The sequence below is a fragment of the Notothenia coriiceps genome, unplaced genomic scaffold, assembly GCF_000735185.1.
Source record: "Notothenia coriiceps isolate Sejong01 unplaced genomic scaffold, NC01 NC01_scaffold00028574, whole genome shotgun sequence".
In the NCBI taxonomy this organism is placed as follows: Eukaryota; Metazoa; Chordata; class Actinopteri; order Perciformes; family Nototheniidae; genus Notothenia; species Notothenia coriiceps.
This window is the reverse complement of record NW_011361275.1, coordinates 4,668-17,849: the sequence shown is the minus strand read 5'-3', so window position 1 is coordinate 17,849 and position 13,182 is coordinate 4,668. Positions and strand designations below refer to the sequence as shown.

General features: G+C 41.0%; 2 protein-coding genes across 2 annotated transcripts; both read left to right on the top strand.

The window, feature by feature from the left end:
- The first annotated feature begins 339 nt into the window (after positions 1 to 339).
- LOC104958282 (gap junction beta-3 protein-like) lies at positions 340 to 2,014 on the top strand. The gene is made up of 2 exons (XM_010786003.1): positions 340 to 704; positions 1,145 to 2,014. The coding sequence occupies exon 2, from the start codon at positions 1,222 to 1,224 to the stop codon at positions 1,924 to 1,926; it is 705 nt and encodes a 234-aa protein (XP_010784305.1). The 5' UTR covers positions 340 to 704; positions 1,145 to 1,221; the 3' UTR covers positions 1,927 to 2,014.
- Positions 2,015 to 3,149: 1,135 nt separating this feature from the next.
- Positions 3,150 to 12,617, top strand: LOC104958281 (transmembrane protein 54-like). The gene is made up of 6 exons (XM_010786002.1): positions 3,150 to 3,249; positions 4,316 to 4,512; positions 6,452 to 6,511; positions 8,861 to 9,052; positions 11,022 to 11,168; positions 11,563 to 12,617. The coding sequence occupies exons 1-6, from the start codon at positions 3,237 to 3,239 to the stop codon at positions 11,977 to 11,979; spliced, it is 1,026 nt and encodes a 341-aa protein (XP_010784304.1). The 5' UTR covers positions 3,150 to 3,236; the 3' UTR covers positions 11,980 to 12,617.
- Positions 12,618 to 13,182: the final 565 nt, after the last annotated feature.

The window sequence follows — 13,182 nt, the reverse complement described above, 5'->3', positions numbered from 1 at the left end:
GCCTATCGTAAAACGTTGCTATTAATGCAGTGACCGCTGCACATTCTTACCTGAGAAAATGAATCAGCAAACGCTTGTTTAATCTGATTCGAAGATAGCAGCACTCCATATCTCAGGTGTGTTTCAGTGGAAAAGGTTTAAGAGTGCCTGTACAAACAGATTTGAGGTGGTTGCCCTGTTCTATTCTGATTAATCAACAGGAACAAATGGGCATATCTCCAGATACCGGATGGCTAATGGAGCTGATACCATGTCAACTGTGGAGTAATGTGTTGCTAGACTAACACACCTCAATGTGGTTTTGTGTACTTGTTACTAATTATCACCTTTATTAATTTGCCCCCACTGCATCACCTTACTTTGGTCAGTCAAGCTACTGATGTGTCTTTGGATGTTTTTCGGGACAGTTTTCTGTAATCACCTATATCATTAAGGCACTCCATCACACAACTGCCAACATAAAAGTAAGTTATTGGAGCAATTGGGGGTCAATATAATGTGATGCTGACAGGAAGTAGTTAGACTTTTAAATTTAAATTTGGGATGGATGCCAAAGGTGGCCACGCCTTCAGATTATGGCCAAGATTTGATTGTTGAGGTAGGTCAATGTCAGAGACCCACAGTAGGAGAGAGGTTGCCTGCTGAACACATTCCCAAAGTCTACTTCGACAATATGGACTGAGTGGAAGACTTGCTTTCTTACGGTAAGCTAAGAGTTTTTTGTCAAACGGATTTGCATTTTTTGGCTTGGTTATATTTAGTTTGAAGACTCCTTGCAAAGCTGAGAACATTGAATATAAAGTCAGAACTGGACTACTGTGTTCAGAGTAAGGGTGAATAACATTTAAGAAACTATTTAAGTATTTAACACGTTTGTAATCAATTAATAAAGGTCATTTCTACAAAGTGTCAAAGTTACAATCAAACTTAAATGCTGTGAGATTAAAGGGAGGGAATGTAGGTTTCATAGCTGTTAACGAAATGGTTTGATAGGAAAAGAGAACGACTTTCGAAATTATCCATTGAGATATTTGGGACAGAATATTAAACTACAGAGAGGATGTTTTATATATGTGTTTGTATTTTTAAACCTTGTATTTTATTGTATATTTGCCTAACTCTGTCTTTGTCTCTCTTTTTGTAGTTGTAGCTCTTCAGATTTCCAAATATACCTCCTCTAAGGGTTACTGACAGACTTCTCATCCAATCAAAGCTGAACTCATGGATTGGAAATTTCTCGAGGGTCTTCTTAGTGGAGTCAACAAGTACTCCACTGCCTTCGGGCGGATCTGGCTGTCAGTGGTCTTCGTCTTCCGGGTGATGGTCTACGTTGTAGCTGCTGAGCGGGTCTGGAGCGACGACCAGGCACATTTTGACTGCAACACCCTCCAGCCTGGGTGCAAGAACCTCTGCTACGATTACTTCTTCCCCATCTCCCACATTCGCCTCTGGGCTCTGCAGCTGATCTTCGTCACCTGCCCTTCCTTCATGGTCGTGCTTCACGTGTCCTACCGGGAAGAGAGGGAACGTAAATACCAAGCAAAGCACGGTGCAGATCGTCACCTGTACGACAACCCGGGGCAAAAGCATGGTGGTCTGTGGTATACATACCTGATTAGCCTCTTGCTAAAAACCGCCTTTGAGATCACTTTTCTCTACTTGCTCCACTCCATCTACGACAGTTTCAAGCTCCCCAGAAAAGTCCAATGTGATGTCAGTCCCTGTCCTAATTTGGTGGACTGCTACATATCCCGGCCCACTGAGAAGACCGTTTTCACCTACTTCATGGTGGGGGCGTCTGTCTTGTGCGTGGTCCTCAACGTTTGTGAAATCTTCTATCTGATCACTATCCGGTTGGTGACCCTGAAGAAAAGGGGCTTGGTCCATACCTCGTCTATTATGAAGGTCCGACGTAACCTGGACTGAAATGGCTGCAAGTCATCTTTTATATTGTAGCTGGAAACACAGTAAAGGGAATCACCATTTGTATTAAACTAATGATCCTTTTTCCTCATTGTGGGTATTAATAATTGTATGTATACTTTTATATGTATTATAAATATATTGCATTTTGACATACTGTACAATCCAAAGCTCTAACGTTTTTAGCTGAGTGTAATAAATATTGAAGCCTAAAAAGAGTGTTTTTGGCATACATCATTTCAATGAAAGGAAATACTTGAGGATTGCCTAATATGTATGACCTCTGTGTCATAACCAAAACGGACAATGTTTGTTTTACGTATTCTCAAAAATAAGAATGTCAAAGAACTGAAAATAAAGGTTTTGCAACAAAATAAAACCACAGCAAATTCATTCATGGGTAATATTTACTTCTCCTACTCTAATGATGCCATTTCTCCACCTGGTGGCACCAAAGGCATACTACACTATCTATTAGAATCAAAACAACATTGCAATGACCCTCCCAAAATGCATGCATATTGTGTCCTGCTCAGGCAATAACATGTTCCTTAACTTGATTGATTGATTGATTTCTGATACTTACCTAGTTATCGATGTTAAAAAATAAAATGTGTCTGGGATGTTTTTCCCAGGCATCGATCCAGGTGTTACCACCGGACCTAATACAATGGGTTAATGTTAGGCCTATACATTTAGCAAAAATAACTTTGTAATGTTAAAAATAACATTATGAATACATTGAGTTGACTGGAGTGTAGCATTCTCGGTTAATATATAAAGCATGTCAATAGTTTTTCTACTCAAACACAGCGAAAATGTGTCGACATTTAATAGAGTGACAAGGGGTAATCAGGCTCAGCAGCTTTGTTTTCAAAATAAAAGCATACACATGTTTTTTAAGAAGGACTTTTCGAGAACTATGCAAGTGGTATTTGGTTGATGAGAACGTGTTTTAAATATGTACTGAAGATGAATAGTCAAGTCTTGAATTCAATTATTTTTTAAAACAATTATTGCCATTTTCCAAACTACTGTAATATCTTGAGGACATTTAGCTACCGGGCCTATTACATACAACGTTTCAAAATGCCTCTCTGATTGATTGACAAGTACAGAATCCATGATGGGTTTATCAAGATTACACGTTTAGTGATACATTTAGATAACTCTTATCTTATTTTGAAAAGCCTCAGAAGTGTCACTGTCTGTCCTGCGGGTTCAGAGAGGAGCTGATGTTTGGAGAGGACATGCTGATAAGATCCACCCACGATCCTCCACCGACACTTTAACTGAATGGTGACCCAACAGAGATGGCTGGTACAGGTGAATATTAATAAACACACTATGGTTTTGAAGCCGATTTACATGTATGTCAATTACAGTCATGTGATTTTTTTAAACTTTGGGAATGTTTGTTTGGGTGTGGTGGAGTGGTTCCAATCTGGAGAGGATGAGTATCTCGTGACGAAAGCTTAAAAGGCATTATTAATCCTAGATTTATGTATATTTGGACTCATGAAAAGCTGACATTTCTTTCTAGCCGTTTGCAAACATAACATAAAGAGGCCTGTATCAAAGTCCTGGTACCATATGTTATGTTATTTTTAAATTAAATGTTATTTTGGACACTTTTAAATGCTGAGTAGGTTAGGTCTTTTTTCAACCCATATGCTCTGGTCCACATGGTGACAGTATCTGACACCTTAAAGTGTAAATGTGCTAACTGTCTCCTCTCCTCTGCATGGGTTTGTCTCAGTAAAAGTGTGAATGTCACTATGTGAGTAATGATTGATCAAATATTTAGTTGTGAAACTGTCTTGTCAAATGTGAAGGTGGGAGTAGCTAACTGGTTAAAATTGAGATATCTCACATGTTGCAAACACACAAATAAACAAGTCAACTAACCTTATTTATGTTAAGCCAAGACACACCTTTGTCTTTAGATTGTTACCTGTTGGATGTCAGTTGCTATGCTGGGTATCTGTGTATTATGAAATCTAGGTTTTAAGATTCATTTTAATTGTTAATTTTGGGGAAAACAGTGTGACCCGAGTTGCTTTTCCTGTTAAATGCTGCATAACTTTACATCTCTTGATCTGTTTAATTCATAGATAGCATGCTGCAGACGTTGGTTTATATCCATCATCTTCCCTCCAGCGTTTGACTTTATTACATTAATATATTTAGTTTCAGTTCATTTTGTTCTCTACTGTCTTCTTTGGGACAGTTTCAGTATGTGCTCAGCAGCTAATCATTAATACAAGTGGCATCTCTGCTGTGGATTTGACCTGGCTCCTGTCTCTCAGATCAATACAATGGATGACGTAACATCACGTGAAATGAACTCTCTGGATTTCTAAATATTGCTGCATTAACTCCTCTTCCTCAGGAATGTGTTGTGCCAGCCTGGAGGAGCCTCAGCCCCTGATGAAGATGGGTCTGAGCATGGTCCTCATCGGTCACATTAACTTCCTGTTGGGAGCGCTGGTGCACGGCGTGGTTCTCCGACACATCAACTTCCACAAGCAGGCGCGCGCCATGGAGTACGCCATCTCCAACGTGGTGGCCCTCACCTCCGGCCTCGTGGTGAGCGCAGGAGATTCATACTGATCCTTCAAATAGTTTTAAGTTGCAAGGCTTTTATTTTCATGTGTGCATAGCTACAGTGTAGTTAATGAAAATCTTAGGTCACAGGATCCTCCAACAGTGCAACACAATAACACAGATAATAGTGCAAGTAAATCAAATCAAATAGAATAGAAATAGTTCACAATATATTCTACAAGTAATTGGAATATTGATATAAGTTGCAAACAGATTAATGTTATGTCTGTTCTTTCAAAAGTGCAGGTGTTTAGCAGTCTTATGGCCTGTGGGATGAAACTGAAATAGAAAGAAGGGCGGTTATCTTCTGCAATATTATGAAGGATCAACCCAGTCTCACGGCATTTCATGTTATAGTCACAAAATGTATCTATTAATTGGTATTCACCAACACGATTTCCCCTTTTTTTTCGTGTCACACAGAACGATTTGAAAAGCAATGTATTTCTATTTATATGTAGAGGCTAACCCAACGCTTTAAGCCTCTGAGGATCCGCTTTGTGGGTGTAATTGACCCACACAAGTTTGCTGCCGAATAAACGTCAGAAACAAAGTTTCCAGTTCGAAACAGTCCATTTATTTCCATTTTTACTGGTTTCCATTTTACTTGCTTCTTTCCACATTCACCACACGATATTACCGTTTACACAATACCTTGTGCTTGTTTGTAATCCTGTGTTTGTGTGTGTGTGCTCCGTGTGTTCTCCGTGTGTGGTCAAAAACTGTATGGACTTCCGGCGGAACCTCTCACCAACAAACATAGGTTCCTACCTTTATACCCACAGATGTTAATTGGCTCCTACAGGTAGTATGTTTCGTGCCTGCACCAAATAATAACAAATTAGAAGGAAAAAAAGATTTAAAAAATACAGATTTCAGTATTCTGAGGCTCTGAGCCATTTATTTTCCTCGCGGACGACAAGACAAGTCCGACATTATACGATTTTAAAATAAAAACAATAATCGTGGCTTGATATAAAGTAAGAAAATGTTTTTATGAACCACACATCCTCCGGTCTACCAAGGCCCGACCGGACAGAAAGACGTGGTGCAGGCACGAAACATACTACCAATAGAAATACATTGCTTTTAAAATCGTTCTGTGTGACACGAAAGAAAAAGGGGAAAATCGTGATGGTGAACACGAATCAATAGATTAAATTAATTTCGTGACTATAACACGAAATGCCGTGAGACTGTGTTGGAAGGATAACGGAAATACAAAACTTATTCTACATTTTACGTTCATTTAGGACATCAAAGGAAAGCATTTTCATTATCAGATGTGTAATGTCAAGTTTTAGTATTTTGAGCAGGGATATGGTTGAGCCTTGCAGACCACAAGCTACAAATGCATCTCAAATGTTCATAGAATTGATCACTAAGTACTGTAGAAATGTTCTTAATACCAAAATCAATATAGCAGGCTTTTGCTCCACTGGCTGCTTGTAAAACCAGATTCCTATACAATACTATAAATACGTTTTTAAAATAGCAAATATTTCCTTATGAATCCCTTCAGTATGACTTTAATGTTGGACCATCCTTAAGAAATAGTGGTCTCAAACCAATTCTTCCAGAACGAAAAACATATTATTAATGTTATGTCACTTTTAAAAAAGGAAGAAAATGAGATATGTTAGAGTCGGAGAGTATCTAGTAATCAGCCAATATGGAAGACATGAGTTAAAGGGTGTTTTTCTTTCTTCAAGCTTTCAAAAACAAATTTCAAAGGACCTCAAAGACTTTTCTGAAATACTTGTAGTGACGACACAGCTCAGATACTTCATTCTTTTGACCTTCCTTTGGTTGCTAACTTGTGTGTCTCAGACTGGATGAGAATACAATCATATTTGTTGTAAATGGTTGCAAGCAGAGTGATATGATTATTCTTTAAAACGTATCTGTCTTGTCTCTGCAGGGAATCATCGTTGGCATTCTGGCTATTCTCCTGTCTAAAAACAAGAAGAGCAAAGGCCTGGTTAGTATTGTGTTTTCCTATAAACCGTGTTATCGTTGGTCTCCCTGCACTTCATGCAACCTTGCTTTCTCTTTGATATTTTCACGCTTTATTCCCAACTTGTGTGTCTGTCTTCTGAGCTCTTGCATGCAGCCACCAGGTGTGTGAGGAGCTGGAACAGTTCAGTGTTTTTCTCTCGTGTCTCTTTCCCGTGGTGCAGCGTGGTTTCCTCTGTTTACTCAAGTCAGCTGTCAGACGGGACTGACGAGCAGCGAATGAGTAGGCACGGACAAACCTACCTCTGCTAACCACTCCCCGCTCCCATTGTTGGAAGATCAACTGTAAACAGGGCCAACCTAGCAACCTGTTATCTTAACCCATCAAGGCATTACATATGCATGAATAACAAGTAATCTCAACACTCCCTTTATTGATGTCCACACCTGTATCACATGTCCTGGCTAATACACGTTGTAATCTGTCTCCTGTATTATTTCTAATCCAGTTTCGACCACTCACAAAGTGATTTTTAAATGTCTGTAGCTATGTCTCACCCTCTGTAAACCTATTAAGTGAAAGGTTGGCTGCTTTTCTTCCCACATTTGTAATTGCTCATAGCTGATAGCTTTAATTTCAAATGCTGCAACAACTTACTTGGAGTTTTGATACGGCAACACGTCCCTTCAAAAGACTAAAACTAACAATGTGTCATCCAACCTTTTCAGGTTCATATTTCTGTTCTGTGTCTCTACTGGGGAATTTCTCTTTTCACCCTCTGTCTGAAACCAGAGCCCAGTCTGCTCTGATTGGTTAGCTGGCTGGCTCTGTTGGGATCGGTCAATCAGCATGAGAATACCTTTTATTCATCACAAAGAGGGGGAATTTGTATTTGTTACAGCAAGAAAAGAGCCAAAGACAGCTTAATATTAGTTCAAGGTTCTTCATTTGTCAAACGAACATAGCTTCAGTGTAGTTATGTCGATGAAAATCTTGTGTCACAGGCTTAACCAAGAAACCGTTCAAAGGTGTCCCGCTTCTTAGCCTTTCACGTACAAAAATGCTAGCAAATCGGAGCACAAGTGTTACATAGTGATGTCACTTTAGGTTTTAAGACTTTGCAGACCATTTACATGCACAGAAACATTTATAACACACAACAGGAAAGAGAAAACTCAAAAAATAGGACCTCTTTAAAGGATGAGGCTGTTTTTCATGGTCAAAGATTCCCATGGTAAGCTCACAGTATGCTGACATGAACACCGCAAGCATGAGCACATCACCCCAATTCTGGCTTCCCTCCATTGGCTTCCTGTCCATTTTAGAGTTCATTTTAAGATTTGATTGTATGTTTTTAAATCGCTTAATGGGCTTCAGCAGGGCCGTCCCTGGCCAACATGAGGCCCCGCGCAATATTATATGATGAGGCCCTCTGTTTCATGAGCGTCGACCGCGCGGGGGGGGAGACCGAGGGCCGCGCCCAACACTAATATGCGCTGTATTTTCGGTTCTCAGTTGAGACCAACCCTCCGCAAGGTGATAGGGTCCCCTGCCGCAAGAATGAGGCCCCCTCCGCAAGGTTGGAATCGGCCCCCCTACGCAAGATGAGAGTCTCCCTCTGTTGACCGCAAGATGAGGCCCTACGCAAGGTGAGGCCCCACGCAGTCTGCATGATCAGGCCTGTAGGGAGGGACGGTCCTGCCCCCTCAGTACATTCTCTGACCTCCTACAGGTGTACACCCCTCAAGGGCTTTGAGGTCAGCTGTCAGACTGCTCTAGTAGTCCCTAAAACAAGAAAATACCAGGGAGGAGAACCGAGCCTTCTCAGCGGTAGCCCCCAGGCTCTGGAACGACCTGCCCCCCCCCCTATGTCAAATTGTCGCCTACCTTTCAAACTGTTTGAGTCCCGCCTAAAGACCCACCTCTTTCCCCTCACTTTCGAGTCAGTCTGAGCTATGTTTTATCGATTTTTAAGCTTTTATTGTCTGTCCATAGCCTTTGTGTACCTTGTATTAATTCTTATGTATGCCTTTTATCTATTATTGTAATATTATATTTTATTATAATGTTATGTTTGCTGTGAAGCACTTCGGTAAACCCTCTGTTTTTAATGTGCTATAGAAATAAAGTGGATTTGATTGGACATGACATTGTTTAAATGGTCACAAAGCGTACTTTTTTTTTCTTTTGCATTCATCCTTGCATTTAGCTTCAAAGCCATATGTCAAGTTGTTAATGCTGCTTTAGATTAAATGTGTTCTGTCTGTATTCCTATTGTTTTAATCTTTGCTGTCCTTTTTATCGTTGTTACATCTTAATTTTCTCAGCCCTCAGGTTTTGATCGCTGATTGTTTTACTTCCCTCCTCTCACAGACGTGGTCACTTCTCACTGTCGGAGTAGTTGCTTCTCTAACGGCGGCGACCTCGGCCATTGGTCTGTTGGTCTCCATGGTGAGGACCATCCTTCACGATGGGCGGAGCCTCCTGACTTACTGCCGCTTCCCCGACGCTATTGGCTACTCCAGCATCACCAACGAGTGTCCTTTTGACCCCACGCGCATCTACGTGAGTGTGTGACAGATGCTATATGCAAAATAACTAGAGTGTAGTTTTGGTAAGGACAATTTCATGCTCCACCAACAATGCATATATACGTCATTTTCTGCTATTAGTATGAAGTTTTGGTTACTTCATTTATTACTTTTTATGTGAAAAAGCCTGTGTTTGTATCCGTAATAATCCCAAGGTTATATGTGCTTTATTTAGTCAGCTTATCCAAAGTAAGCTTCTGTTGCCATTTCATATATAATATACTTAGGACATAACATTTATAAAAACAGTGCAAAAAATAAATAAAACGTATACAAAATATATAAAAGAAAGAAGGATATAATACTAATTAAATATGGAAAATATATTGTGTGTGTGTGTGTGTGTGTGTGTGTGTGTGTGTGTGTGTGTGTGTGTGTGTGTGTGTGTGTGTGTGTGTGTGTGTGTGTGTGTGTGTGCTCCTGTGTCACTCACTCACTCACTCACTCACTCACTCACTCACTCACTCACTCACTCACTCAGTCCATCACATTGGGGCAGAAAGCTGACCCTGTCTCTCCGGTGCCACAGACGGACTGTCAGGCCCGCTCAGACTCAGCAGCTGCACACACACATCTGCAACACTCAGGCATTTCATCACGGCCAGTGGTCTGCAGTTTATGAGGTGACCTTTGTCTTAAGGAGGTCAATGCTAGTTCTGCCCCAGTAGCTTTTAAATTATAGTTCAGCGTCTGCCATTAGTAGCACAAACACAGCATTAGACAGATGCATAACACAGACAGTATTTGTTTTCTAATAGGAGACAGCTGCCGGGCAATCTGTGTGTTTGCAGCATCACAAGACGTTCGTATTAACCACAGATAAATACAAGTGTATTCAAGCTGGAAATAGGGTGGTACGATTTCATATTGTGGATTTAACCTGACAATCTTTTAATTAACCAAATAGTCCTGAAGCCAAAGCAAATATGGTTATGATGTAAGACTCTTCGTGCTGACGGTAGTGGGGTAGAGAGAACCAGCACATTAGCTTAGATTTATCTATTTGTCCACCTTAAAGAAAGGCCAACCTTAAATAATCAGTTTTAAGGGAAAGCTCTTTTAACAATATTATATACGCTATACCTTGCTTGACATATCGACCTGACGTGGAACTGAAACCGTCATCCACGCTCTGTTCAAAGACACTTTTGGGGTTTAAGAGGTTTGTTCAGATTCGCCAAATCCCAATCCTCACTTCAAAAAGAGAGGTAGTGAGAAAATCAGACGTGCTTTAAAACAAACTTAAACCAAACTAATTTGGCAGAGGAACTAGCGTCCAAATAGTCTTTTCAGTATTCCTGTAATTAGATGTTTTTGTTATCATTTTGGGAGTGCTCTCTTTCGTTGGACCTCGCATTTAATGGTTAAAAATGAAGACCTAATATAATAATAAACCAGTTATCCTTTACCCAGAAACTTGCTATCAGTACAGAAGTTACTTCCTTTGTTGTTGTCTTCTGAGACTGCAGTGTAGCTGTTCCCTCCCAGTTTCCCATTAGCAGAGGACCCTCCAACATGGCTCCCAGCGGCCCGGTTACATCGCCTGAAAATATGTTTTGGGCTTCTGGTTCTGATACTCATGGCTGCTCAGAGGCACTAACGATGCTTCTGCAAGGTTGTTTTTCTTTAGTGCTTCCTGCATATTGTATTCTGGATACCAAAGAAAGCTCCAAACTTTCAAACTATAATCATTAATTCTCTTTTGCGGTCTGCAAACCAACCCACCTCACAAATGGCCACTGGCAATTCCCTCTGAACACTTTGCAGAGGAGAGTGCAGAAAGTTTCAAAGTCCCAGACACACTGCTCTGTTTTTGCTTCACAGCCGCCTGAGGAAAAATATCGTTCTTCATCGGATCATTACCCTCACTGTATCCTGCTGCTTGCACCTCTTTAGGTCCAGCTGGTGTCTGCAGCTCACCCCACTCCTCTGTCTCTCTGCAGAGCACCACTCTGATCCTCTGGGTGCCTCTCATCGTGACTTGTGTGATCCAGATGGTGTTTTCGGCCCGCTGCTCTGCTGTCTGCGTCTCATTCCTGGGTTTACCTTGCTGCCCCAACAGGAAGAGGAAGAGAGACTTTGGCAGATCGGTGAGATTTCTGCTCAAACACACACACTGTGCTGCTGAGTCTCGTGTTAAGAAAAGTTACTTCGATGTAAGTTGAGGACAAACATGTCTTCTGGGAATTAGAATTATGTATTACCCCCATCGTGGCACATCTTTAAAAAATCACATTTTAAGTGTTGACTCAACATGGTATAATACAATTCATGATGCTATAATGGTCATCGGGTGAACGTGATTTTGTTTTTGGTTTGTTCAACTCTACCAAAAACTCCCAATAAATAATGTAGTATATTTCAAGACAGCCAACATTAACACTACAAAGTCAAGAAACTTCCCTGGTGTGAGGTGCAAGGGTTAAGAATGGTTTTCAATAGAGCAGTTTGGTTTAAGAAAAAAGGGTTTCTGTGTTTGTGTAGATAAATGTGGTGAGGCCAATTGAGGAAGCTGCTCCCCCTAGCCACGCTGAAGCTCCAAGGAACTACGCTGAACCTCCGAGAAGCCACACAGAATCTACAAGAAGCTATGATGAACCTCCAAGGAGCTACACTGAGTCTCAGAGAAGTTACGCTGAGTCTCAGAGAAGTTACGCTGAATCCTCAAGGAGCTGCCCTGAACCTCAGAGGCAGCAGCTCAGACCTCCTCCTCTTCCTCATCATCTTCCCAAACATCATCAGAGTCTTCCTCCCTCAGAGAGACGTCCTCTTCGCTCGCAGCACAAGAAAAGGTCCGACAGAGAGAGGCAGGAAACCAGAGCAGGCAGCGAGCAAAATCCACCGGAGCAGCACCAACTTCTGGAGAGAGGGACCATGGAGAGGTCCAGCTTCTGGATTTAGACGATTTGAACATACGTTCAGACCAAATGCATCAAACTCAGAACTTCAAAACTATGAACTCAAAGCTGGAGAAGTTTTTATTTAGCAGTGTGGATGTCTGAAGCTCAGGGTCAGGGTCCCGGTTTTGTAAATATAACTGTTCTTGTATTTCAAGAGTGAGAATCTATTCATATCGGGACAGACAGAGGAGGACAATCCTTCAAAGTGAGGACATGGTGCCTGTAGAAGGATTCACTCGGAGTTGAAAGAGGAGTTTGACATTTTGGAGAATCTATTTTCTTGCCGAGAGGTAAATGAGAGGATTGATAGTCCTCTCGTTTCTATAGGACAGCTACACACACCTCTACAGCTCAACACATTTTCCATTTGATTAATTTGTTTTTGCACAGACGATTGGTATCGATCTTCTTGTCCAACCCTCTGGAAGTAATCGTTAAAGTAAATTTGCACATATAATGGAGGCAGGTACAGCACAATAGGAAACTGAAGTGTACAAAGTGCCTTCATTAATTTATCTGATTTAATTAAGGATGGAAATGCCTGTTTGACTTGATGAGAATGCTAGTGTTTGCATTCGTATTTTTCTGATGTTAGATCAAGAGATACCACGAATGCACGTTTTTATATTTATTGTACTCGACAAGTAAATAAAGTTTTTATTCATAATTCTGTATCTGTCGTGAACTCTGTGACAGGAGACCTTTCACTGTAATGGCAGTGGCCTGACAGGAATGACTGGTCACACACACACACACACACACGTAGACACCCTGACAGACGGGTGCTAACCCATCTACCCACTTCCTGTCAGGGGTTTCTTAATAAGGACCTTCGCTGTACCTTCACAGGGAGATGCATGACAGTAATGTTCAGCTGTCAGACCACACATTACTCTTATCTTGAGACACAGGCTAGAGAGATGCTATGAAACAAGTGATACCGTTTATTTAGCTGATGCTGTTATCCAAAGCCATTTATAGCAGGGAGGCTGTGGCGCTGAGACACTACATACTGACATACACCTGAACATCAGCAGGAGAGGACTCTTTAAAGTAGAGACACTACATACTGATATACACCTGAACATCAGCAGGAGAGGACTCTTTAAAGTAGAGACACTATATACACCTGAAAATGAACAGAGAAGATTCTCTTTAATTGAGTTATATTTGCAATATTCTCATCACCTTAATATGACGTCAG